The sequence below is a fragment of the Rhinatrema bivittatum genome, chromosome 5 (genome assembly GCF_901001135.1).
Source record: "Rhinatrema bivittatum chromosome 5, aRhiBiv1.1, whole genome shotgun sequence".
NCBI lineage: Eukaryota > Metazoa > Chordata > Amphibia > Gymnophiona > Rhinatrematidae > Rhinatrema > Rhinatrema bivittatum.
Genome location: NC_042619.1, coordinates 338158942 through 338181862, shown reverse-complemented (window position 1 = coordinate 338181862; position 22921 = coordinate 338158942). Strand labels below are relative to the sequence as shown.

Sequence of the window (22921 nt, the reverse complement as noted above, 5' to 3'; positions counted from 1 at the left end):
GAGTTTACAGTCAAACTGTGCTGAATATTCATTGAAGAACTGCAAACAGAACAATTTTGACAAGGTTGATGTGAGCCAATAGAAGGTTCGGAGCGTATCGAGTCAATTGAGCTGTCAACCATCAGTTTTTTCAGCCATCAGTTTTTTCAACAAATATGTGGCACTGCCATGGGGGCCACCATGGCCCCCGACTTGGCTAATTTATATATGGATTTTTTTGAAACCAAATGGTTGAGTCATCATCCTTTTCAACAACAACTTGTGACGTGGAAGCGTTATATTGATGACGTCTTCGTTTTATGGAGAGGAGATGAAGATTCTTTCAAAGCCTTCATGGTAAGGTTGAATTCATGTAATTCACATTTGAAGTTTACTTCTAACATTGAATCGCTCTCCATCACTTTTTTAGATATACAAGTCACTTTAATTGAAGGAAGGTTTGTGACGTCACTCTATCGTAAAACTGTGAGCTCTAATACTTATCTGCATTATACAAGTGCCCATCCAATGAATTTGAAGACCAATTTACCTATGAGCCAATTTATAAGAGCCAGACGTCTTTGTACAACTATAGCTGACTTTGAAGTTCAGTCTCAAATTCTACAAGATCGTTTCCTGGCCCGCGGCTACCCTCGGAAATGTATCTGTAGAGCTTATCATCGAGCTAAGTTTTGCCACCACGAATGGCTATTTTTACCACGGTCTACAGACATTGAATCTAGTCATACTTGTGTACTTCCCTTCTCTACATTTGCCTTGGAAATACGTTGATCTATTTTGAGGAATTGGCATGTTCTACAATTACAAGAGATTTTTAAAACCCCTCCTCGAATTACTTTTTCCCGGGCAACAAATCTAAGACATGCCTTAGTTAGGTCTGACAGCTCAATTGACTCGATACGCTCCGAACCTTCTATTGGCTCACATCAACCTTGTCAAAATTGTTCTGTTTGCAGTTCTTCAATGAATATTCAGCAGAGTTTGACTGTAAACTCTGGATACAAAATTTCTTTGAGATATACCACAACTTGCAACTCCTCCATGGTGGTCTATCTAATAAAATGTCCATGTCAGCGCCTCTACATAGGGAAGACAAAAAGAATGCTCAAAACCAGAATGATCGAACATCGATCCAACATTAAAAATAGAAGAGAAGATGAACCTCTTGTAACACATTGTACCGAATTTGGACATTCTTTTTCAGATTTATTTTTTTGTGCAATAGATTCTGTTCCTCCACATTGGCGCGGGGGTGACCGTGAACGTCTGCTTTTACAATCAGAACAGCGTTGGATATTCCGTCTAAACACAGTCACCCCTATGGGACTCAATGTTGAATTAGATTTACATTCATTTTTAGGATAAATAAGAAATTTATTTGTTATTACAGAAACTTGTTTACTACCACTGTCTACCTTGATAGGATCACGTAAGAAGATACGTCATGAATAATTCGGCGTAATTATTGACGTCATGCTATTGCAGGTTATTTAAAGAGACGCGAGACTCGGTTTCGATTCCTCCTCCTTGTTTCATTTACAAACGCTGAGACATAATGTCCTGATGAACAGGTAGCACATTTGAACTAAGATAAGTACTGCCTTTTCTACCTTCTATGTGACAATATTTTATACATGTCATACTAATTGTCTTTATAGGATAAAGACTCTGATATAGACGTCTTTCATTTGCCCCCGAAGAAGATTAAGGGTGAAGCACTGGCCGTGTTGGGCTATTATATGTTGAAGTAAAATTAATTAAGAGTCTACCTTTGATTAATGGAGGACTATTTTTAAGAAAAAGAAAAAATTCAACAAAAATATTTTTCAAAATAAAAATTATAAGAAGGTGAATGATTGAGAAGACCGGTTGGTGCCTGGTTAAAGTCACACAACGTCAGGCTTGCTGACACCTTTTATAGCTATTACTAAGAAATTGATTTGGTCTCACCTTAAGAACATAAGAACATAAGAAAATGCCATACTGGGTCAGACCAAGGGTCCATCAAGCCCAGCATCCTGTTTCCAACAGTGGCCAATCCAGGCCATAGGAACCTGGCAAGTACCCAAAACTAAGTCTATTCCATGTAACCATTGCTAATGGCAGTGGCTATTCTCTAAGTGAACTTAATAGCAGGTAATGGACTTCTCCTCCAAGAACTTATCCAATCCTTTTTTAAACACAGCTATACTAAACTGCACGAACCACATTCTCTGGCAACAAATTCCAGAGTTTAATTGTGCGTTGAGTAAAAAAGAACTTTCTCCGATTAGTTTTAAATGTGCCCCATGCTAACTTCATGGAGTGTCCCCTAGTCCTTCTACTATCCGAAAGAGTAAATAACCGATTCACATCTACCCGTTCTAGACCTCTCATGATTTAAACACCTCTATCATATCCCCCCTCAGTCGTCTCTTCTCCAAGCTGAAAAGTCCTAACCTCTTTAGTCTTTCCTCATAGGGGAGTTGTTCCATTCCCCTTATCATTTTGGTAGCCCTTCTCTGTACCTTCTCCATCGCAATTATATCTTTTTTGAGATGCGGCGACCAGAATTGTACACAGTATTCAAGGTGCGGTCTCACCATGGAGCGATACAGAGGCATTATGACATTTTCCGTTTTATTCATCATTCCTTTTCTAATAATTCCCAACATTCTGTTTGCTTTTTTGACTGCCGCAGCACACTGAACCGACGATTTCAATGTGTTATCCACTATGACACCTAGATCTCTTTCTTGGGTTGTAGCACCTAATATGGAACCCAACATCGTGTAATTATAGCATGGGTTATTTTTCCCTATATGCATCACCTTGCACTTATCCACATATTTGACGGTAATTGAAATCTCCCATTATTATTGTACTGCCAAAATGGTTAGTTTCCCTGATTTCTCTTAGCATTTCATCATCTGTCTGACCATTTCGTCCAGGTGGACGGTAGTATACTCCTATCACTCTACTCTTACCCAACACACATGGATTTCTACCTATATAGATTCTACTGAGCATTTTGTCTCTTGTATGATCTTTATCCTGTTGGACTCTATACCCTCCTGGATATAAAGTCCACACACCCCACCAAGTAGATCCTCCCTATCATTGCGATATAATTTGTACCCTGATATAGCACTGTCCCATTGGTTATCCTCCTTCCACCAAGTCTCTCTGATGCCAATTATGCCAATCTCATCAATTACTGCTGTACACTCTAGCTCTCCCATCTTACTTCTTAGACTTCTGGCATTGGCAAAGTGTGTTTTTTATTTGTATTAACAACCTGCTTTTCAGTTCTTAGGGATAATTTGGAAATAATTAGCTTTGGTAATTTTTTACATATAAGCACATGGACTATGTTTGCTTTTATTGGAACCTCTCTGTTGGGAGGCCCTAAATCTCCTGTTTCATTAGTATCCTTCAAGGATACATTTCTCTGAACCATGCACTGCTGAGTGACTGTCAGCTTTCCCCCTTGTTCTAGTTTAAAAGCAGCTCTATCTCCTTTTTGAAACTTAGTGTCACAACTTGGTTCCACTCTGGTTAAGGTGGAGCCCATCCTTTCGGAAAAGTCTCCCCCTTCCCCAAAAGTTTCCCCAGTTCCTTACAAAACTGAATCCCTCTTGCCTGCACAATTGTCTCATCCACACATTGAAACTCTGGAGCTCTGCCTGCCTCTGGGGACCTGCACGTGGAACAGGAAGCATTTCTGTTCCAAATGGTGAGAGTGACGGTGAAATGCTAAGAGAAATTAGGGAAGCTAACCAAATTGGTAGTGCGGTAATAATGGGAGACTTCAATTACCCCAATATTGACTGGGTAAATGTATCATCGGGACACGCTAGAGAGGTAAAGTTCCTGGATGGAATAAATGATAGCTTTATGGAACAATTGGTCAGGAACCGATGAGAGAGGGAGCACTTTTAGATCTAATTCTCAGTGGAGAACATGATTTGGTGAGAGAGGGTAACGGTGGTGGGCTGCTTGGCAATAGTGATCATATGATCAAATTTGATTTAATGACTGGAAGGGGGACAGTAAGCAAATCCACGGCTCTCGTGCTAAACTTTCAAAAGGGAAACTTTGATAAACTGAGAAAAATAGTTAGAAAAAAACTGAAAGGAGCAGCTACAAAAGTAAAAAGTGTGCAAGAGGCGTGGTCATTGTTAAAAAAAAAAAAAATCTTAGAAGCACAATCCAGATGTATTCCACACATTAGGAAAGGTGAAAAGAAGGCAAAACGATTACCGGCATGGTTAAAAGGGTAGGTGAAAGAAGCTATTTTAGCCAAAAGATCTTCATTCAAAATTGGAAGAAGGATCCAACAGAAGAAAACAGGATAATGCCATAAACGTTGGCAAGTTAAATGTAAGACATTGATAAGACAGGCTAAGAGAGAATTTGGAAAAGAAGTTGGCCCGTAGAGGCAAAACTCACAGTAAAAACTTTTAAAAATATATCTGAAGCAGAAAAGCCTGTGAGGGAGTCAGTTGGACCATTAGATGATCGAGGTGTTAAAGGGGCACTTAGAGAAGATAAGGCCATCGTGGAAAGATTAAATGATTTCTTTGCTTTGGTGTTTACTGAAGAGGATGTTGGGGAGGTACCCGTACTGGAGAAAGTTTTCATGGGTAATGATTCAGATGGACTGAACCAAATCACGGTGAACCTAGAAGATGTGGTAGACCTGATGACAAACTTAAGAGTAGTAAATCACCTGGACCAGATGGTATACACCCCAGAGTTCTGAAGGAACTAAAAATGAAATTTCAGACCTATTAGTAAAGATTTGTAATCTATCATTAAAATCATCCATTGTACCTGAAGACTGGAGGATAGCTAATGTAACCCCCATATTTAAAAAGGGCTCCAGGTTAGCATGACTTCAGTGCCAGGAAAAATAGTGGAAAGTGTTCTAAACATCAAAATCACAGAAACATATAGAAAGACATGGTTTAATGGAACAAAGTCAGCATGGCTTTTACCCAAGGCAAGTCTTGCCTCACAATCTGCTTCACTTTTTTTTGAAGGAGTTAATAAACATGTGGATAAAGGTGAACCGGTAGATGTAGTGTACTTGGATTTTCAGAAGGCATTTGACAAAGCTCCTCATGAGAGGCTTATTTATTTTATTTATTTAATTTATGGTTTTTATATACGATCTTCTTACATAATATGTAAATCAAATCGGTTTACAGAGAACAGTTGAATAAGCTTGCTTGTGGGCAATTACATATAACAAAGAACTTTTTTGAGTAACATATTGTATAACTTTTTGAGTAACATTTAAACATAAGAGCAAAAAATACATGGCTAAACATAAGAACAAAATATACATGGCACAACAAAGTCTTATATGTCTAATTCAAGGGGGGAGAGAAATGGAATAGGCTTCTAGGAAAAATAAAAAGCCATGGGATAGGTGGCGATGTCCTTTCGTGGATTACAAACTGGCTAAAAGACAGGAAACAGAGAGTAGGATTAAATGGACAACTTTCTCAGTGGAAGGGAGTAGACAGTGGAGTGCCTCAGGGATCTGTATTGGGACCCTTACTTTTCAATATATTTATAAATGATCTGGAAAGAAATACGACAAGTGAGGTAATCAAATTTGCAGATACAAAATTGTTCAGAGTAGTTAAATCACAAGCAGATTGTGATAAATTGCAGGAAGACCTTGTGAGGCTGGAAAATTGGGCATCCAAATGACAGATGAAATTTAATGTGGACAAGTGCAAGGCGATGCATATAGGGAAAATAACTCATGCTATAGTTACACAATGTTAGGTTCCATATTAGATGCTACTACCCAAGAAAGAGATCTAGGCGTCATAGTGGATAACACATTGAAATTGTCGGTTCAGTGTACTGCGGCAGTCAAAAAAGCAAACTGAATGTTGGGAATTATTAGAAAAGGAATGATGAATAAACGGAAAATGTCATAATGCCTCTGTATCGCTCCATGGTGAGACCGCACCATGAATACTGTGTACAATTCTGGTCGCCGCATCTTCAAAAAGGATATAATTGCGATGGAGAAGGTACAGAGAAGGGCTACCAAAATGATAAGGGGAATGGAACAGCTCCCCTATGAGGAAAGACTCTAAAGAGGTTAGGACATTTCAGCCTTGGAGAAGCGACCAGCTGAGGGGGAATATGATGGAGGTGTTAAAATCATGAGAGGTCTAGAATGGGTAGATGTGAATTGTTTTTTACTCTTTTCGGATAATAGACTACGGGGCACTCCATGAAAGTTAGCATGTGGCACATTTAAAACTAATCGGAGAAAGTCCTTTTTTCACTCAACGCACAATTAAACTCTGGAATTTGTTGCCAGAAATATGGTTATGTGCAGTTAGTATAGCTGTGTTTAAAAAGGATGGGTAAGTTCTTGGAGGAGAAGTCCCATTATCTGCTATTAATTAAGTTGACTTAGATAATAACCACTGCTATTACCTGGAACAGTAACATGGAATAGACTAGTTTTTTGGGTACTTGCCAGGTTCTTATGGCCTGGATTGGCCACTGTTGGAAACAGATGCTGGGCTTGATGGGACCCTTGTCTGACCCAGTATGGCATGTTTCTTATGAGTCTTCTTGTCCTCTTCTACTGAGATAGATCTGCATTCTCTGCTTCCCAATGTATACAAAACTAGCTCATGCATATTCATTGTGGTTATCCCTGAAAACTGGGCCTGTTGTGGCCCCTTCGAGAACGGGAGTTCGCCCACCACCTGTTCTAGGTGTTTTTTGTTTCATTTTGGGGTTTTTTTTCAGGGGATTTGTCACTTCACAAAGGTGTGAAGAGCAAATGGAAGGATTTTGTTTTTGCTGAGGTGACACTAGAATTCGAAATAAACATATATATATATATATATTTTTTTTTATTTTTTTATTTTTTTTTGCATGTTTGTTTGTAGTGTGAACTGTCACCATTTCAGCCTCTGCACTCTCGTTCATAGTGGTTATGATTATAGTTATGATGTTATCTCAGGACAAGGCAGGGATGGCTAGTCCTCACATATGGGTGATGTCACTGACTGAGCCCTATCCCAGAAAAATTTCTGTCAAAGTTTCTAGAAACTTTTGACTGGCATTCTGAGCCTACTGAGCCCAGCATGCCATGATCCCTCGAACCACAGGGGTCTCCCTTCAGTCTTCTTTTTTCCGCGAAGCCGTTAGCCTCTCGGTTCTAGGAGACCTATGTGGTGAATTTTCACTACAGAGAAAAAATCGAAAAAACTCGGAAAAACTTAGAACACCGTAGGGGTCTCCCTTTTTTCCATTGCGGTGAGTCTTTCAACTTTTTCCGGTCGGTTCCGCTACTGTCAAACCGTGTTCGAAAGTCATCAACGGTTGTCCAACTCTTATTATGGCTACGGGTTTCAAAAAGTGCCTGAATTGTTGCCGCACCATGTCCATCACGGACCCACACATCAAGTGTGTAGTCTGCCTCGGTGAGGGACACGATGTTTCGACGTGCCCAAGATGCGGCGAGATGACGCCGAAAGGCAGAAGAGTGCGGATGGAGAAAATGGAGCATTTGTTTCATCTCCAATTAATGCCATCAACGTCTACACAGTCGTCTCCGGCTGGAGCGATCAGGAAGGTCGCCCTTAAAAAAAAAAAAAAAAAAAAAAAGTAGACCGGATGAAGCAGGGGATCGGGCGTCACCAACCCCTTCAAAATCTTCGATAAAATCTATGTCTGTCATCAAGAAGGGCGTCGAGCACAAGCAGAAGCATAGTCATCGGCATCAGAGGCCTTATGATCCCGAAATCGATCCGATAACCGGCATTCCATCGACAGGTCTCGAATCAGCGCCAAAGAAACCTCTGAGAAAGGATGTTCCATGTCCATGGAGGCCTTCCACTCCTAGGCGATCCCCACCGATATCCGTGCCGGGAACTGTACCTCCACAGGGCGGAGGTACCAGTATTGCCTTTGCTGCCTCCCCCCATAGCTGCTCTGGTTTCACTAGTTATGTGGGCGGAACTGGACGGTTACATCCGCCAGGCAGTTAGAGACACGCTCCTTGACATGCCTCCGATGCCAGCACCGAGCACGATTCCGCCATCGATGCCAGCACCATCGCCGGTACCGGTTCCACTCCAGTCACCGGTGCCCATTCCGATGCCATCGCTGACTCCCATCGCCAGTTCCACTCCAACCCACACCAATGCCAATGCTCGATATGTCCTTCTTCGCGCCAATTTTAGCAAAATTGGACACTCTCATCAGTGCCATTCCGATAAAATCACCAGATGTACCGATGCCAACACCGAGGGAAGAAGAAATAGTGAAGGAAGTACCGATGCCTGAACCTCTCCCAGGTCCATCGGGAATCACACGCCCACGTCCATCGTTTTCTCCACTATTTCCGTCGAAGCCACTGGAGAAACCGTCGATGCCATCTCTTCCCATTCCATAAACGACTCCTCGTCCACGTTCACCAGACACTTGGGAGGATCCCAACACTGATTCTTCTTCAGAGGAAGTCCTCTCAGAACCTTCTCCTTCAGAGGAAAGAAGGAAATCCCCTCCAGAGGATCTTTCCTTCTCAAATTTTATCAAGGATATGGCTGACACCATCCTCTTTCAGCTTGAATCTGATGAGGACACCAGACAAAAAACTCTGGAAGTGTTACAGTTCGTGGACCCACCTAAAGAAGTCCTGGCAATTCCAGTTCACGAAGTCCTGATTGATTTGCAACACAGGCTATGGGAGCATCCCTGCACCATACCACCGGTGAATAAAAGAACTGATGCTATATATCTAGTCCAACACATCCCAGGCTTCCAAAAAACTCACCTCATCAATCAGTAGTAGTTAAGTAGGCTCAAAAGAAGTAAAAAAGAATAAAGCCTCATTCATCTAATCCTACTGGGAAAGACAACAGATTTTTGGATACCATAGGCAGGAAAATGTTTCAGGGGTCCATGTTAGTTTCCAGAATTGCGTCCTACCAGCTATATATGATGCAATATCAGCATAATTTGAGGAAACAAATTCAAGAACTCTCTGAATCTCTCCCCCAGCAATTCCAAGATTCCTTCACTTCTACCATCTATAAGGGCCTGGAGGCTGGGAAACACGAAGTTCGTGCAGCTTACAATAGCTTCAAGACTTCATCAAGAATGTCTGCCACAGGTATAAGTGTCCGCAGATGGGCCTGGCTCAAGGCCTCCGACCTGAGGCCAGAAGTGCAGGAGAAACTTGCTGATCTCCCTTGCGCAGGGGACAATCTCTTTGGAGATAAAGTAAAGGAGGCAGTTTCTCAGCTAAAGGAACATTTGGAAACCTTGAGACAGCTTTCTTCTGCTCCTCAGGAGTCTCAAACATAGTCACGAAGAATCCCAAGGAAAGATTCAAAACGGCCTTATTATAGGCCACGGCGGTACTATCCACCTCCTGCCCGTGGAAGGTCATCTAGGCCAGCTCAAAGACCGCAGACCTGACAACCAAGAGCATCTAAAGCTCAACCCCCTCCGCAAACAGGGTCAACTTCAGGATTTTGAAATCACACCAGGGAACAGAATCCTGTCTACCATTCCGACCCCAAGTTTGCCAGTAGGAGGTCGGATCACTTTCTTCCAACACACTTGGTCACACATCACCACAGATGTGTGACCATAACATCTCCATAACATCTCAAGGGTACCACCTGGACCTTTTCAATGTACCAAACGATACTCCACCCACGTCGTCTTGGACAGTAAACAATCAATCCATACTCTTACAAAAAGAATTATCCACCCTTCTGAGAGCCAGGGCCGTGGAACCAGTTCCCCGGCCTCAGCAGGGCAGAGGATTCTACTCCCGTTATTTCCTCATTCCAAAGAAAACAGGAGGCCTACGTCCCATATTGGACCTCCGGAAACTCAACAAATACCTGAAAAAAGAAAAATGCAGGAAGGTGCCAACAGAGAACATAGCCAATCTCTTCAGAAAGGAGATTGGCTATGTTCTCTGGATCTTCAAGACGCTTACGCTCACATTCCGATATTCCCTCCTCTTTGCAAGTATCTGTGATTCCTGGTAGGAAGTCAACATTTCCAGTACAGGGTGCTACCCATTCGGTCTTGCCTCAGCACATCGAGTGTTCACAAAGTGCCTAGCAGTGGCAGCTGCCCACTTGCACATGTTTCCTTACCTGGACGATTGGCTCATCAGAAGCCAAACAAGACAAGGAGCTCTCAACTCTCTCAAGCTCACAATAACTCTACTCCATTCGTTGGGATTCCTCATCAACTACCAGAAATCCCACATCACACCATCTCACCTGTTACAATTCATCAGAGCAGAATTAAACACCATAACGTCAAAAGCTTTCCTTCCAAAAAATCACACACACTCGCCTCGTTAGCAGGCTCTCTTCGCGCACGCACTCAAATAATAGCTCATCAATGCCTCACTCTTCTGGGTCACATGGCCTCCATAGTTCACGTCACTCCTATGGCCAGATTAGCCATGAGAGTCACTCAATGGATACTCAGAAGGCAGTGGATTCAAGCCATTCAACCACTGTCTTATCCAATTCAAGTAACTCAATAGCTACAGTCCTCGCTCCTATGATGGACGAACGAGGACAACTTGCTCACAGGCCTACCTTTCCATCAACCTGTTACGCAAGTGACATTAACTACAGTTTCCTAGCGTGTAGCAGATGGACTCAGAACAAGTGGGTATAGTGTGCTCGTGCTAGCAGTTGGAGACGGATCTGACGTCAGCACGGGTACATATACCCCCACAGGAAGTGAAGCAACTCAGTAATTTCCGTCTCCAAAGCAGTTTGGAGCGCCTGCACGCTCGCTGAGCGTGTTTTCCAATACTACTTTCTACTTTCCAAATTTCTCAGTAGTCCTCACGAAACCCACCCGCCACCCCGCGGAGTTGGATCCGATATGTTTTATTATTTTATTTTTGGTTAACGCTAATTGCTACAAATGAGACTGAAGGGAGACCCCTGTGGCTCGAAGGATCATGTCATGCTGGGCATGCTCAGGATGCCAGTCAAAAGTTTCTAGAAATTTTGACAAAGTTTTCCGGGATAGGGCTCAGTCAGTGACGTCACTCATATGTGAGGATTATATCCTGCGGTCCTGGGATAACACCTATTACAAGGTAAGCAATTTTGCCATCTCTGCCTTTCTAGAAAGAGGATTCATGAAAATACATTATTTGTTTTAGTACATGATTGATTGGATCTGATATTTAATTTCTTTGTTTTACATGATATTCTTATAAACTGTAATAAATATAAAATTCATACAGTTAATAAGGAATTTTTAATGTTGGTAAGTGCTTGAAATAAGTTAAAATATTTTAGTTGTTGACCCTAGAAATTCGTCAGGTGCCCTCTAAGCATTATGGATAAGGGTACAATTAGTAGGGCTCAGACCTGTAAGCCTACTGCCCACCCATGTTAACTTTGGGTCCCCCCAAAAAATCAGTTCTGTACGCCACTGCAGCCAGAAGGTAAATGTGCTGCAGGGAAAGTACATGAGGGCATTAGATACCCTATGGGCCAGTTTTGAAAAAATCCCCCGGGCCAGTATTTACTTGCAAATCCACCACTGCATCAATATTTCAGTTTGACTCTCACCTCTTTCACATTTTGTCCTCTCTTGCTAATCGTCCTTTCTTTTTGTCTTTCCCTTTCACCTCCCTTCACTGCATTTGCCTCTTAATTTAATTTTCTTTCTACTTTGTTTTCCCTCTCTCTCTCACTTTGTTCTTTCTTTCTCCCTTTATCAATTTCCCCTTTCCCCCATGTTCCTACCTTTCTCTTTTTGTTCTTTTCTCTCTTAGGTGCTGTGCAGGTGGTGGTTGCTTCCCGGAGTCTCTGCTGGGGCATAAATGTTGCCTCCCACTTAGTGATCATCATGGACACGCAGTACTACAATGGGAAAATCCACTCGTGAGTATCCTAAATCATGGGTGATGGAAGGGACAGGTGCAGCATAAAGAGAAGTTAGTAAATATATACTAACAGATAAATCAATTTAACTTTAAATCATCAGGAATCGGAAATTGTTGTAAAACTCCCTAGTTGAGGGGGATGTCAGCTGCCTTCATATTGGTTCATTCTGTTACACTTCATCAGTCAGCACTGTTGGTGGTATTGGTTCTGTTTGAGGAGTGTAATAGACCAGGGGCACCACTAGAGTGGAAAACTTCAGCTGGTCCTGTACACAGCATAGTTCCTCCTTTACCTCTGCAGGAGCCAGCTTGAAATACATTATTTTCCCTTTGTATGTATTTACATTTTTTAGATCACAGTTTGTTTGTCTTTGATAAAAGATACAGAAAGAGGTAGAATTATCACAAATTCAACTTCTTTTTATATCTTTAATCATTTGTTCAATATTTACTTTGAAAAAAAGAACTTGCATGTACTTTGGGGACTTTTTCCTTTTTCATAGAAACATGATAACAGAAAAAGACCATATCACCCATCTAATCTGCTCATCCAGCCAGTTTATCTAGCCTTACAATTCCCATCACTCCCTCAAAGAACCCTTGTATTTATTCTATGCTCTTTTTTTTATATATTTAAGTTTTATTTGCAGTATCAACAGTTACAGCATACACAAAATAAGAACGCAATGTAAATCAATCTCAACACAGTATGTGTCAATCCGTTAATACAATTTTTAATACTATATACCCCCATTCCCCCCACCGTCCCTGACCAGCGAGACTTAAATCAATGAAAAGGAGCATAAATATTTTGTATACTAAATGAAATACATAGCCAACTGAAAGAACTGTCATTACATTGACTTTTAATATTCAATGCAAAGTACAGGTCAAAAACAATAGACCAGTTAGGGGGGTTGCTTGAACCACCGTAGGAATGGTTCCCAAATTATCACATGAATAGAGACTTTGTCACATTCCACAGCAGACATAAAGGAAAAATTATGTATATCCCACAACCTACATAAGACTGTAGATGGGGAAGGAAGGATTGGTCTTTTCCAATGTAAGGCCACTTCTCACCTATCCACACACAAAATATGATTTATCAAGCGAGCATGAGCATAGGTCCAATTAGAAGGGTAAAATGATAAGAGGTAGAGTCAGGAGTCGGTCACATTTCATAGATGTTATTTCCCAGATGTTAGATTCTACCCATTTCCAAAATGGAATAAGTTTAGGGCACGTCCACCAAGTGTGTAGGAAAGTCCCCACTGATCCACACTGCCTCCGGCATTTATTTGAATAGTGGGGGTATAGTTTGTTTAGTCGGTGAGAAGTGAGATGCCACCAATATAAGATTTTATAATTGGTTTCTCTCACTACAGAGCTCCAAGATATAATGGCATAACAATAATCCCATTGTTCTGTATGCCACACATTACCCCAGTCTTTCTCCCACCCCCGCACATGTGCACTCTGGAAACTATCCAAGGGGAGAAGCAAATGATGTATCCTAAAATTAAACTCTTACGGGTATTTTGAAAAAAGCACATTCCTTCAAACTCTAAATGGTCACGGGCCACTTGATTATGAATGTTAAGAGTAGGAATAAGCAGTGTGTCAGTTGTATATAATGATGATAATCAAGAGCCTCTAAATTATATTGCAATTTTAACTCTTCAAAAGAAAGCATCTTGGAATCTACAAATATTTGACCACAGCACCATAGTCCATTCTGTGCCCACCTACGATAAAATGCCAGAGACTGGGGAACATATAAGTCCCCCTTATATAGACCCAGAGGCAGTAGTGGAGATAGTGAGAAATGCCTTGTTAAATATTTCCTCCACCAAATCCAAAGTTTGAGTGAATGACACGTAAACGGATTCCCTCTCCTCATGCTTTTGTTTAATGAAGGCATCCCCCAAACTTGAAAGTATAATGGGCTTCCTATCAAGCACGATTGTTCTATACGTAACCAAGGCTTAACAAAATCCTGAAAGAACCACTCATAGACAGCTCTCAGCTGCACGGCTACATAATAACTTGTGAAATCAGGGACTGCTAGGCCCCTTTTGTTTTGGGGAGATAAAGAACCCGTTTAGCCACCTGGGGAGGTCGACGTTTCCAGATAAATCTAAAGACTCGAGCTTGGAGGTTGCACAAGAACTTGTTTGGGACAGGAATAGGAAGAGTTTGGAAATAATGCCATCTCAGCAGAATGTTCATTTTAACTGCCACTATGCGACCAAACCAGGAAAGATTATAGGTAGACCATATATATCCATATCTCTAATAGTACATTCTAACAGTGGGACGTAATTAATGAAAAACAATAGTTTCAAATCTGCTGACAATTGTACACCCAAATAGCGAATGCACGGTTTTGCCCTTTTAAATGGAAAATTACTGCTTATGTGATCCATTGGTACCACATCTCAAGTTAAGTTCAAAATTTCCTATTTACTCATATTAACTTTAAACCCAGGCGACTTTCCATATCTAAGTAATTCTTGTATCAAGATAGGTATAGAAAGTTGCGGGTTAGCTACCGTAAGCATTACATCATCTGTGAACAATGAGATCTTTAAATTGACCCCTGTCCAAAAGGTATCCCTTTAATGTCCTCATTTGCCTAATAGTCTCTGCTAAGGGTTCCATCACCAGGGCAAAGAGTAATGGCGAGAGCGGGCATCCTTGCTGAGTTCCATGGCTCAGGGTAAAAGTTTCCGAATAAAAGCCATTAATTTTAATGCACACTTTTGGGGCAGAATACAATGCTCGTGTCCATGTTAAGAAGTTTTTACCAAATCCTGTTTTCTCTAAAACTTTAAACATAAAACGCCAGTGGACCCGGTCAAATTCTTTTTCGGCATCGATAGCTAAAAGGACTGCAGGAATCTACCCAACCTTAGCAGCCCAAGCCAGATAGTTAATTTTACATATGTTGTCTGCAGCTTGTCTGCCAGGTATGAACACGCACTGGTCCACATGTATCAGCTCAGACAGAACCCTATTGAACCTTCCCGCTAGTATTTTTGCAAGTAATTTCAAGTCTATGTTCAAAAGTGAAATGGGCCTTTACCTATACGTACCCAGATCAGTCCAGACAGCTGGGTTTTGCCTCCCCCCAGCAGATGGAGATAGAGACGTTTTTGACTGACTCTGCCCTTAAGATGAGGTGCCACCTGCAGTCCATCAGTATTTTCTCTGTCTCTAGCAGATGGTGGAGGTGCAAAATCCTGCAGTCTGACAGAAACTTTAAAAAAATAAATAAATCTTTAGACTCTACATCCCCCCCTGTATCGAGGCATCTGAGATGAGGGTCTAAGACCTTGGAGCTCACTGCTTGCAGCCACCAGGGTTGACACAGGGGAGCCTAGTTCACTCACCCTGCGAGGGAAGTAAGGAGCCTGTCCCCAAAGCTTGCTGTGTTTAAAAAAAAAAAAAAAAAACCAAACACAGGGGCTTGGCGGCCAGGGCTGACAATCGTGATACTGAGGTAGGCTCTCTTGGGGTAGCAGCCTGCCCCGTCGCTGTTGTTTTCGCTTCAGAAGGTTTTCTTTTTTTAGCCGTCCCGGCGCTTTACCCGCGATCTTCCCTTGGCTGCCATGCTGTATAGTGCGGCCTGCTCAGCTTGTGGCACCACGCGTGCGTGCCTTTTGCACACCGGCCTATGTGCGGAAATGCCTCCCCGGGGGGGAAGGGACCTCCCATTCTGGAGCACAGGGGAAAATTCCTGCCTGCCTTGAGCAGGTGAGGCTGCCTTCAGTTCACAAACCCCCGGAGGACCCGTTCCTGCTAAGTGCGGGAATGGAGGCCATTTTGGCCACACTTGCGCGGCCCACTGAGGGGGGATGGGGGGAATTCCCTCCTTCGCTGTCATCATGCCCTGAGGCCACCGGGTTGGGGGGCCGGAAAGCGGCATTGGAAGATTTTTCTTCGACTGGGAAACCCGATGATACTTCTGATTCCTCTTCCTCCGATTCAGCAGAGTTTGTGCGGCTCCTGCACAAACTTTTCAAGGCCATGAAATCGGTCAGGCGCAGCGGCCGGAAAGGGGGACCCCCTCCCGTGCCACCAAGAGTTTTAAGGGCACACAGGATGTGGGGCCCCCTGATCCTCTCGGGGCCTCACGGGTTGGTCGCCCTTTGAGGTTGTCGCCGCCCTCGGTGCCCCCGAACAATGTGCAACCCTTGGGTCCCTCTGGGACAATGGATGTGCCTGTGGACCAGGATCCAGGTCTGGTGGGTGACAACCCAGATCCGATTCTGGAGGATCTTCCAGCGGTCGGAGATGACCTGAGGGTGGTGCACTGTTTCGTAAAGAGGAACTGGCACCACTGATTCCCGCCGTTTTAGAGGAACTGGGCATTGAGGTCCCACCTGACAGTGAGACCCTGGGTGCGGTGGATCCTGTGATGTTGGGCATTAGGGGCCCGACTCGGACTTTTTCTTTTCACTCCTCTGTCACAGCCCTGCTCTTCCAGGAGTGGGACACTCCAGATGTTGGATTGAAGGATAGCAATGCCATGGACAAATTGTATCCCCTCCCTGAGGAAGCGGTGGACCTTCTCACAGGACAAGCAGGGTGGTAGTCCTCACATATGGGTGACATCATCAGGATGGAGCCCAAACACGGAACACTTTTGTCAAAGTTTCTAGAACTTGGCACCATTGAGCATGTCCAGCATGCCACCAACCCTGCATCCAGCAGGGGTCCCCCTTCAGTCTCTCTTTTCTGTGCAGCTTTAACCAAGCTGAGTGAGGAGCGCTCTCACACATTCCTGGCAGGAATTTTTCTTCAGGAATTAGTTCAAAAATTTGCAAAGGCCTTCACCCCATCTGGGGTCCCCCTCTTCACCATTGATAACCGCGACCGTACGGTAAGTTTCACCTCGTTTTTCGGTCGGTTCCCGTCTGTTTGCCAGTTGCAGTCCTGACTGGCACCAACCCTCACGCGGCCTAAATTTTCAACGAAGACAAGGTTTTCGTCAGTGCCCTGACTGTCCTAGGACAATGTCTATCACAGACCCTGACCAGGTTTGTGTACTTTGTTTGGGCCTTACCCACGACGTGGACATATGTACCAACTGTGCCCAAATGACCCCCTAAGGGACGTCGGGCTAGGGTTAGAGAAAATGGCTTTATTTCATACAAAGCAGCAACCGCCATCTCAGGCCTCCACATCATCGACACTGTCACCAGCCAAGTCACGTCATCGGTCGGACACCGATAACTCTAGGTCAACGTCCAGGACTTCAGTGTCTACGTCCTCGGCGCCGGCCACGGGTAAAGTCGAGCATCGAGAGAAGCATCGGCATAGGCATCGAAAATCAGCGCCGTTTGCGCCAGGTTCACCAGTGGCCTAGTCTTCAAAGTCCACCAAGCCACTGAAGAAAAAGGCCCGTGCTGAGGAGCCCCCAACCTCCTCTGAGCCGGGTACACCGAGGCGTTCCCTGCCTTCCGTGGGCGCAGCAGCCGAGACTCCACATGGACCGGTGGACCCTCCAGCGACGCCATCCCAGCCTCCGACTCCGGACCTGGTATTAACCACACCAGCATTCCTTGAGGAATTGAACCAGATGGTTCAAGAGGCAGTGGTGTAGGCCCTTCATGGTCCTCCAACACCACCGATGCCGGTTCCAGTGACAACTCCGGAACGGATGCCACCGATGCTTGCTCCGATTCCTCGACAGACTGGATGTCCTCATCGGTGCTCTGCCATTGGCACTGGGAAAAACACTAATACCGCTCGGTCCATCGACGCCCGTCCATCTCTCCTGCAGAAGGCCCGGTTCCAGGGGCATTTCCACCGAGGCGTCCACCGAGGTCACAGACTCCTTCGGTGCCCCTTTGTCCTTTGCTGATACCAGCCCCGATGCCACCGGTGCCGACACAGATACCTTCAGTGCCCTGACCGGCCGGAGAAGGTCCTTTACTGCCATCTGGGCCACCGTTGGATGCTGGGGATCAACCTTACCAACCTTGGTCCGAGGACTCTTCAGATTCCCAGGACACTGGTGATATCCTGTCTGAACCTTCTCCACCTGAAGAAAGACGCAGATCCCCACCAGAGGACCTCTCCTTCATAAACTTTATCAAGGAAATGTCGGAGGCTATACCATTTGCCCTTCAAACTGAAGAAGACTCCAGACACAAGATGCTGAATGTCCTTCAGTTCGTCGATGCACCTAAAGAAATAATGTCCATCCCGGTTTATGACGTACTGCTTGATCTTCTGCAGCGCAACTGGGAGCACCCAGGTACAATCCCATCAGTCAACCGTAAGACTGATGCTACCTATTTGGTCCAGTCGACGCCTGGCTTCCAAAAAACTCAGTTGTCCCATCATTCAGTGGTGGTCAAATCTGCTCAGAAGAAGGTCAGAAGAACATGGCCTCATTCTTCCGCACCTCCGGGGAAGGAGCAGAAATTCCTTGATGCTTTTGAGCATAGAGTTTTTCATGGCTTTATGTTAATCTCTCGTATTGCGGCCTATCAACTTTATATGATGCAATATAACAGAAATCTATTCAAACAGTTGCAGGAGTTTTCTGATTCCCTCCTGGACCAGTTCCAAGACCAACTTAATTCCATTATAAAAAAGGGCCTTAATGCTGGTAAGCATGAGGTAAGGTCTGCTTACAACATCTTTGACACGGCTTCCAGGTTATCAGCAGCCGGAATAAGTGCAAGGAGGTGGGCATGGCTAAAATCCTCAGATCTGTGCCCAGAGGTACAGGACTGCTTAGCAGACCTCCCCTGCACCTGGAACAATCTGTTTGGCGAGAAGATCCAGGAAATTGTCGCACAACTCAAAGATCACAATGAGACGCTACAACAGCTTTCGGCTGTGCACGCCGATTTCTCTGCATCTTCTCAATGGCCGTTCAGAAGAGAGGCAAAAAGAGTCATAAGGCACGAAGATACTACCCTCCACCAGCTTGGTCTTGTCCACCTATACCCTATCAAAAGCCTCCACCTCGGCAGCCCAGGCCTCAGAAGAGACAGCCACCTGCGCAACCTGGCCCTGCCTCGGGGTTTTGACTCCCTGCTAGAGAGCGATTGTCGTCTTCCACCTCTGCCTTCCCTGCCAGTCGGCTGCCGGCTTTGCCACTTCACCACCATGTGGCACAAGGTCACCACAGATCAGTGGGTCCGATCGGTCGTAGCTCAAGGTTACCATCTAAACTTCCTCTCCATACCTTCGGACTCTCCACCTCGGCCGGGGTGGAGTTCCACCGACCATTCTCAAGTTCTACAGGAGGAAATAGCTTCTCTCTTACATGCCAATGCCATAGAACCAAGTACCTCCTTTCAAAGGGGTCAGGGCTTCTACTCCTGCCATTTTTTAATACCAAAAAAGACAGGAGGCATTCGCCCATATTAGACCTTCGTGCCCTAAACAAACATCTTCGGAAAGAGAAGTTCAGAATGGTAACCTTAGGATCTCTACTCCCTCTTCTCCAACAGGGAGATTGGCTTTGCTCTCTAGATCTAAAAGACGCTATCATGCACATAGCAATTACCCCATCTCACAGAAAATACCTCCAGTTCCTCGTCGGAAACAGAGTGCTTCTGTTTAGCCTGGCATCGGCCCCTCGTGTCTTCATGAAATGCCTGGCAGTAGTAGCCACATACTTAAGGTGACTGGGCACTCACGTCTACTCTTGTCTAGATGACTGGTTACAGAGGGCTCAGTCTGCGGAGGCGATTCTTCTATCCCTCCATCTCACCTTGCGACTACTACTGTCCTTGGGCTTTCTAGTCAGTTATCAGAAATACAATCTGACTCCGTCCCAATCCCTCTCCTTCATTGGAGCGGATCTTGACACTATCCAAGCAAAAACCTTTCTTCCCAGAGACCGATCTCATACGCTTGCAGTGCTTGCACACACTGTACAGTCTCGCCGAACCACGACTGCTCATCATGTTCTCGTCTTGTTGGGCCACATGGCGTCCTCGGTCCATGTTACACTGATGGCTCGACTTGCCATGTGAGTAACACAGTGGACATTAAAATCCCAGTGGTCTCAGGCCCACCATCCAATGTCCAACATTGTCCATGTCACCAGGCAGCTTCGTCTGTCACTGGCCTGGTGGATCCAAGAGTCCAATCTGCTCAGAGGGCTACCTTTCCAAGCTCCAGGACCTCCGATAATTCTGACAACAGATGCTTCCACTCTAGGATGGGGAGCACATGTCAACAACCTGCAAACTCAGGGAACCTGGTCTGTAGCTAGAAGCACAACATCAGATACATTTTCTGGAGCTCAGGGCGATCAGATATGCCCTTCTAGCCTTCAAAGATTGCTTATCCAACAACATAAGAACATGCCATACTGGGTCAGACCAAGGGTCCATCAAGCCCAGCATCCTGTTTCCAACAGTGGCCAATCCAGGCCATAAGAACCTGGCAAGTACCCAAAAACTAAATCTATTCCATGTTACCATTGCTAGTAATAGCAATGGCTATTTTCTAAGTCAACTCAATTAATAGCAGGTAATGGACTTCTCTTCCAAGAACGTATCCAATCCTTTTTTAAACACAGCTATACTAACTGCACTAACCACATCCTCTGGCAATAAATTCCAGAGTTTCATTGTGCGTTGAGTGAAAAAGAACTTTCTTTGATTAGTTTTAAATGTACCACACGCTAACTTCATGGAGTGCCCCTAGTCTTTCTATTATCCGAAAGAGTAAATAACCGATTCACATCTACCCGTTCTAGACCTCTCATGATTTTAAACACCTCTATCATATCCCCCCTCAGCTGTCTTTTCTCCAAGCTGAAAAGTCCTAACCTCTTTAGTCTTTCCTCATAGTGGAGCTGTTCCATTCCCCTTATTTTGGTAGCCCTTCTCGTTACCTTCTCCATTGCAATTATATCTTTTTTGAGATTCGGTGACCAGAATTGTACACAGTATTCAAGGTGCAGTCTCACCATGGAGTGATACAGAGGCATTATGAATTCCTAATCCTAATCCAAACAGGCAATCAAGTAGCGATGTGGTATATCAACAAGCAGGGTAGAACTGGCTCCTACCTGCTGCGTCAGGAAGTAGCGCAAATCTGGGCTTCAGCTCTCTCTCATTCCATGCTACTGAAAGCAACCTACCTGGCAGGCGTGGACAAAGTTCTAGTGGACAAACTCAATCGCATATTTCATCCCCACGAGTGGTTCCTGAACCCCACGGTGGCGGAGAACACATTCCAGAAGTGGGGGTATCCGAGTATAGACATCTTTGCATCGATTCTCAACCGCAAAGTGGAGAACTTCTGTTCCCTACATTGCAGTCACAGAACTCCACCAAGGGATGCCTTCACCCTCTCTCTCCTATATGCCTACCCGCCACTTCCACTCATCAGCAAGACTCTCGTGAAGCTACACCGGGACAAGGGCCTCATGATTCTCATAGCCCCTTACTGGCCGCGTCAGTTGTGGTTTCCCATCCTTCGTGATCTCTCAGTCCGTCAACAAATTCGCCTAGGCACGGATCCGTCTTTGATATCTCAGAACAACGGACAACTGCGCCATCCCAACATCAAGGTCTTGTCGCTGACAGCTTGAATGTTGAAAGGCTGATCTTATGGCCTCTCGGACTCTGATCCCAGGTCCTGGTAGCTTCACGAAAGCCTTCTACTAGAAGATCTTATCATTCTAAATGGAAAAGATTTTCATTATGGTGCACTTCAAAGGACTTAGATCCCTTTACCTGCCCCACAATGACGTTTCTAGACTATCTCTGGCACCTCTCGGAGACGGGTCTACAAACTTCCTCCATTATTTTATTTATTTTTATTTATTTATTTAAAAGTTTTTATATACCGCACCATGGGGTAGGAGTCTATCCGTCTAGGCGGTTTACAAATAGAACATACACAATATCATAACTTACTTCATTTAAAATACATTACATTTGCAATAAAATGCTAACTTGTGCTAGTAATATAAAGTTCGGAATAGAAAATTCGTCATTGTAGGCACGTGTGAAAAGGTAGGTTTTCAGTACTTTTTAAAATTCATTACGATTTGCTGTTAGGCGAATATATTCTGGAAGTGAGTTCCATAATATTGGGCCTGCAACTGAAAAGGCTCGTTTTCTAGTTAGTGCTAAGCTGGCAGATCTTATTGAAGGGATTTCCAGGGTACATTTATCCAAGGAACGGAGCTGTCTGGTAAGTTTGTATATTCTCAGTAATGACCACAGCCAGATTGAGTTAGAATTATATAATAAGTTGTGGATAATGGACAGAATTTTGTGTGTCATACATAACAGTATTGGAAGCCAATGTTGTTGCTGTAATATGGTCTCTGTGTGATGCATTGCATAGCATTCGAGCTGTGGCGTTTTGCACAAGTTGTAATGGTTGTTTTCCTAGCGTGTAGCCAGATGGACTCAGAACAAGTGGGTATAGTGTGCTCGTGCTAGCAGTTGGAGACGAATCTGACGTCAGCACGGGTACATATACCCCAACAGGAAGTGAGGCAATTCAGTAAGTTCCGTCTCCAAAGCAGTTTGGAGAGCCTGCACGCTCGCTGAGCGTGTTTTCCAATACTACTTTCTATTTTCTACTTTCTATATTCTACTTACTAAAACTTCTACAGGAACATCGAGCCCCGCACTCCTGCGGTGATACCCTCGGGTCCCTCCCCCAGTTGAGTTTCCCAAGGTGATTTCCGCGATCCCTCGGAGGTCTAGGCCTCGGTCCGGTGGCCGAATCGCGGCAGGGACTAGCCCCCGAGCGAGAAGGGCTTGGCCGGGCTGAGAGGCGCCTCGGTCCCGGCGTGGACCTAGAGGCACTAGGTGCATTTCCTCAAGCGTGGCGGTGAAGGTATTTCCCCTCTCCCCCCGCAGCCGGAGACCGCCCGGGTTCCAGCCGGGAAGCGCAGAGGATCAGGTAAGGCGTACATCTCTTACTTTTGGTCTCCGAGGTACGAGGATCGGCGGTGTTGCCTGTATGCGGCACGCCGTGGAGGTCGCCATTTTGTCGGCC

At 44.5% G+C, this 22921-nt stretch overlaps 1 protein-coding gene across 1 annotated transcript in view; it reads left to right on the top strand.

Annotated features, from left to right (window-relative positions):
• The window catches only part of SNRNP200 (small nuclear ribonucleoprotein U5 subunit 200), a 915618-nt gene that overhangs the window by 736831 nt on the left and 155866 nt on the right, over window positions 1–22921 (top strand). The window contains exon 35 of the mRNA XM_029604465.1: window positions 11807–11915. Coding sequence (XP_029460325.1) covers window positions 11807–11915 — 109 coding nt within the window. The remainder of the gene's footprint in view (window positions 1–11806; window positions 11916–22921) is intronic.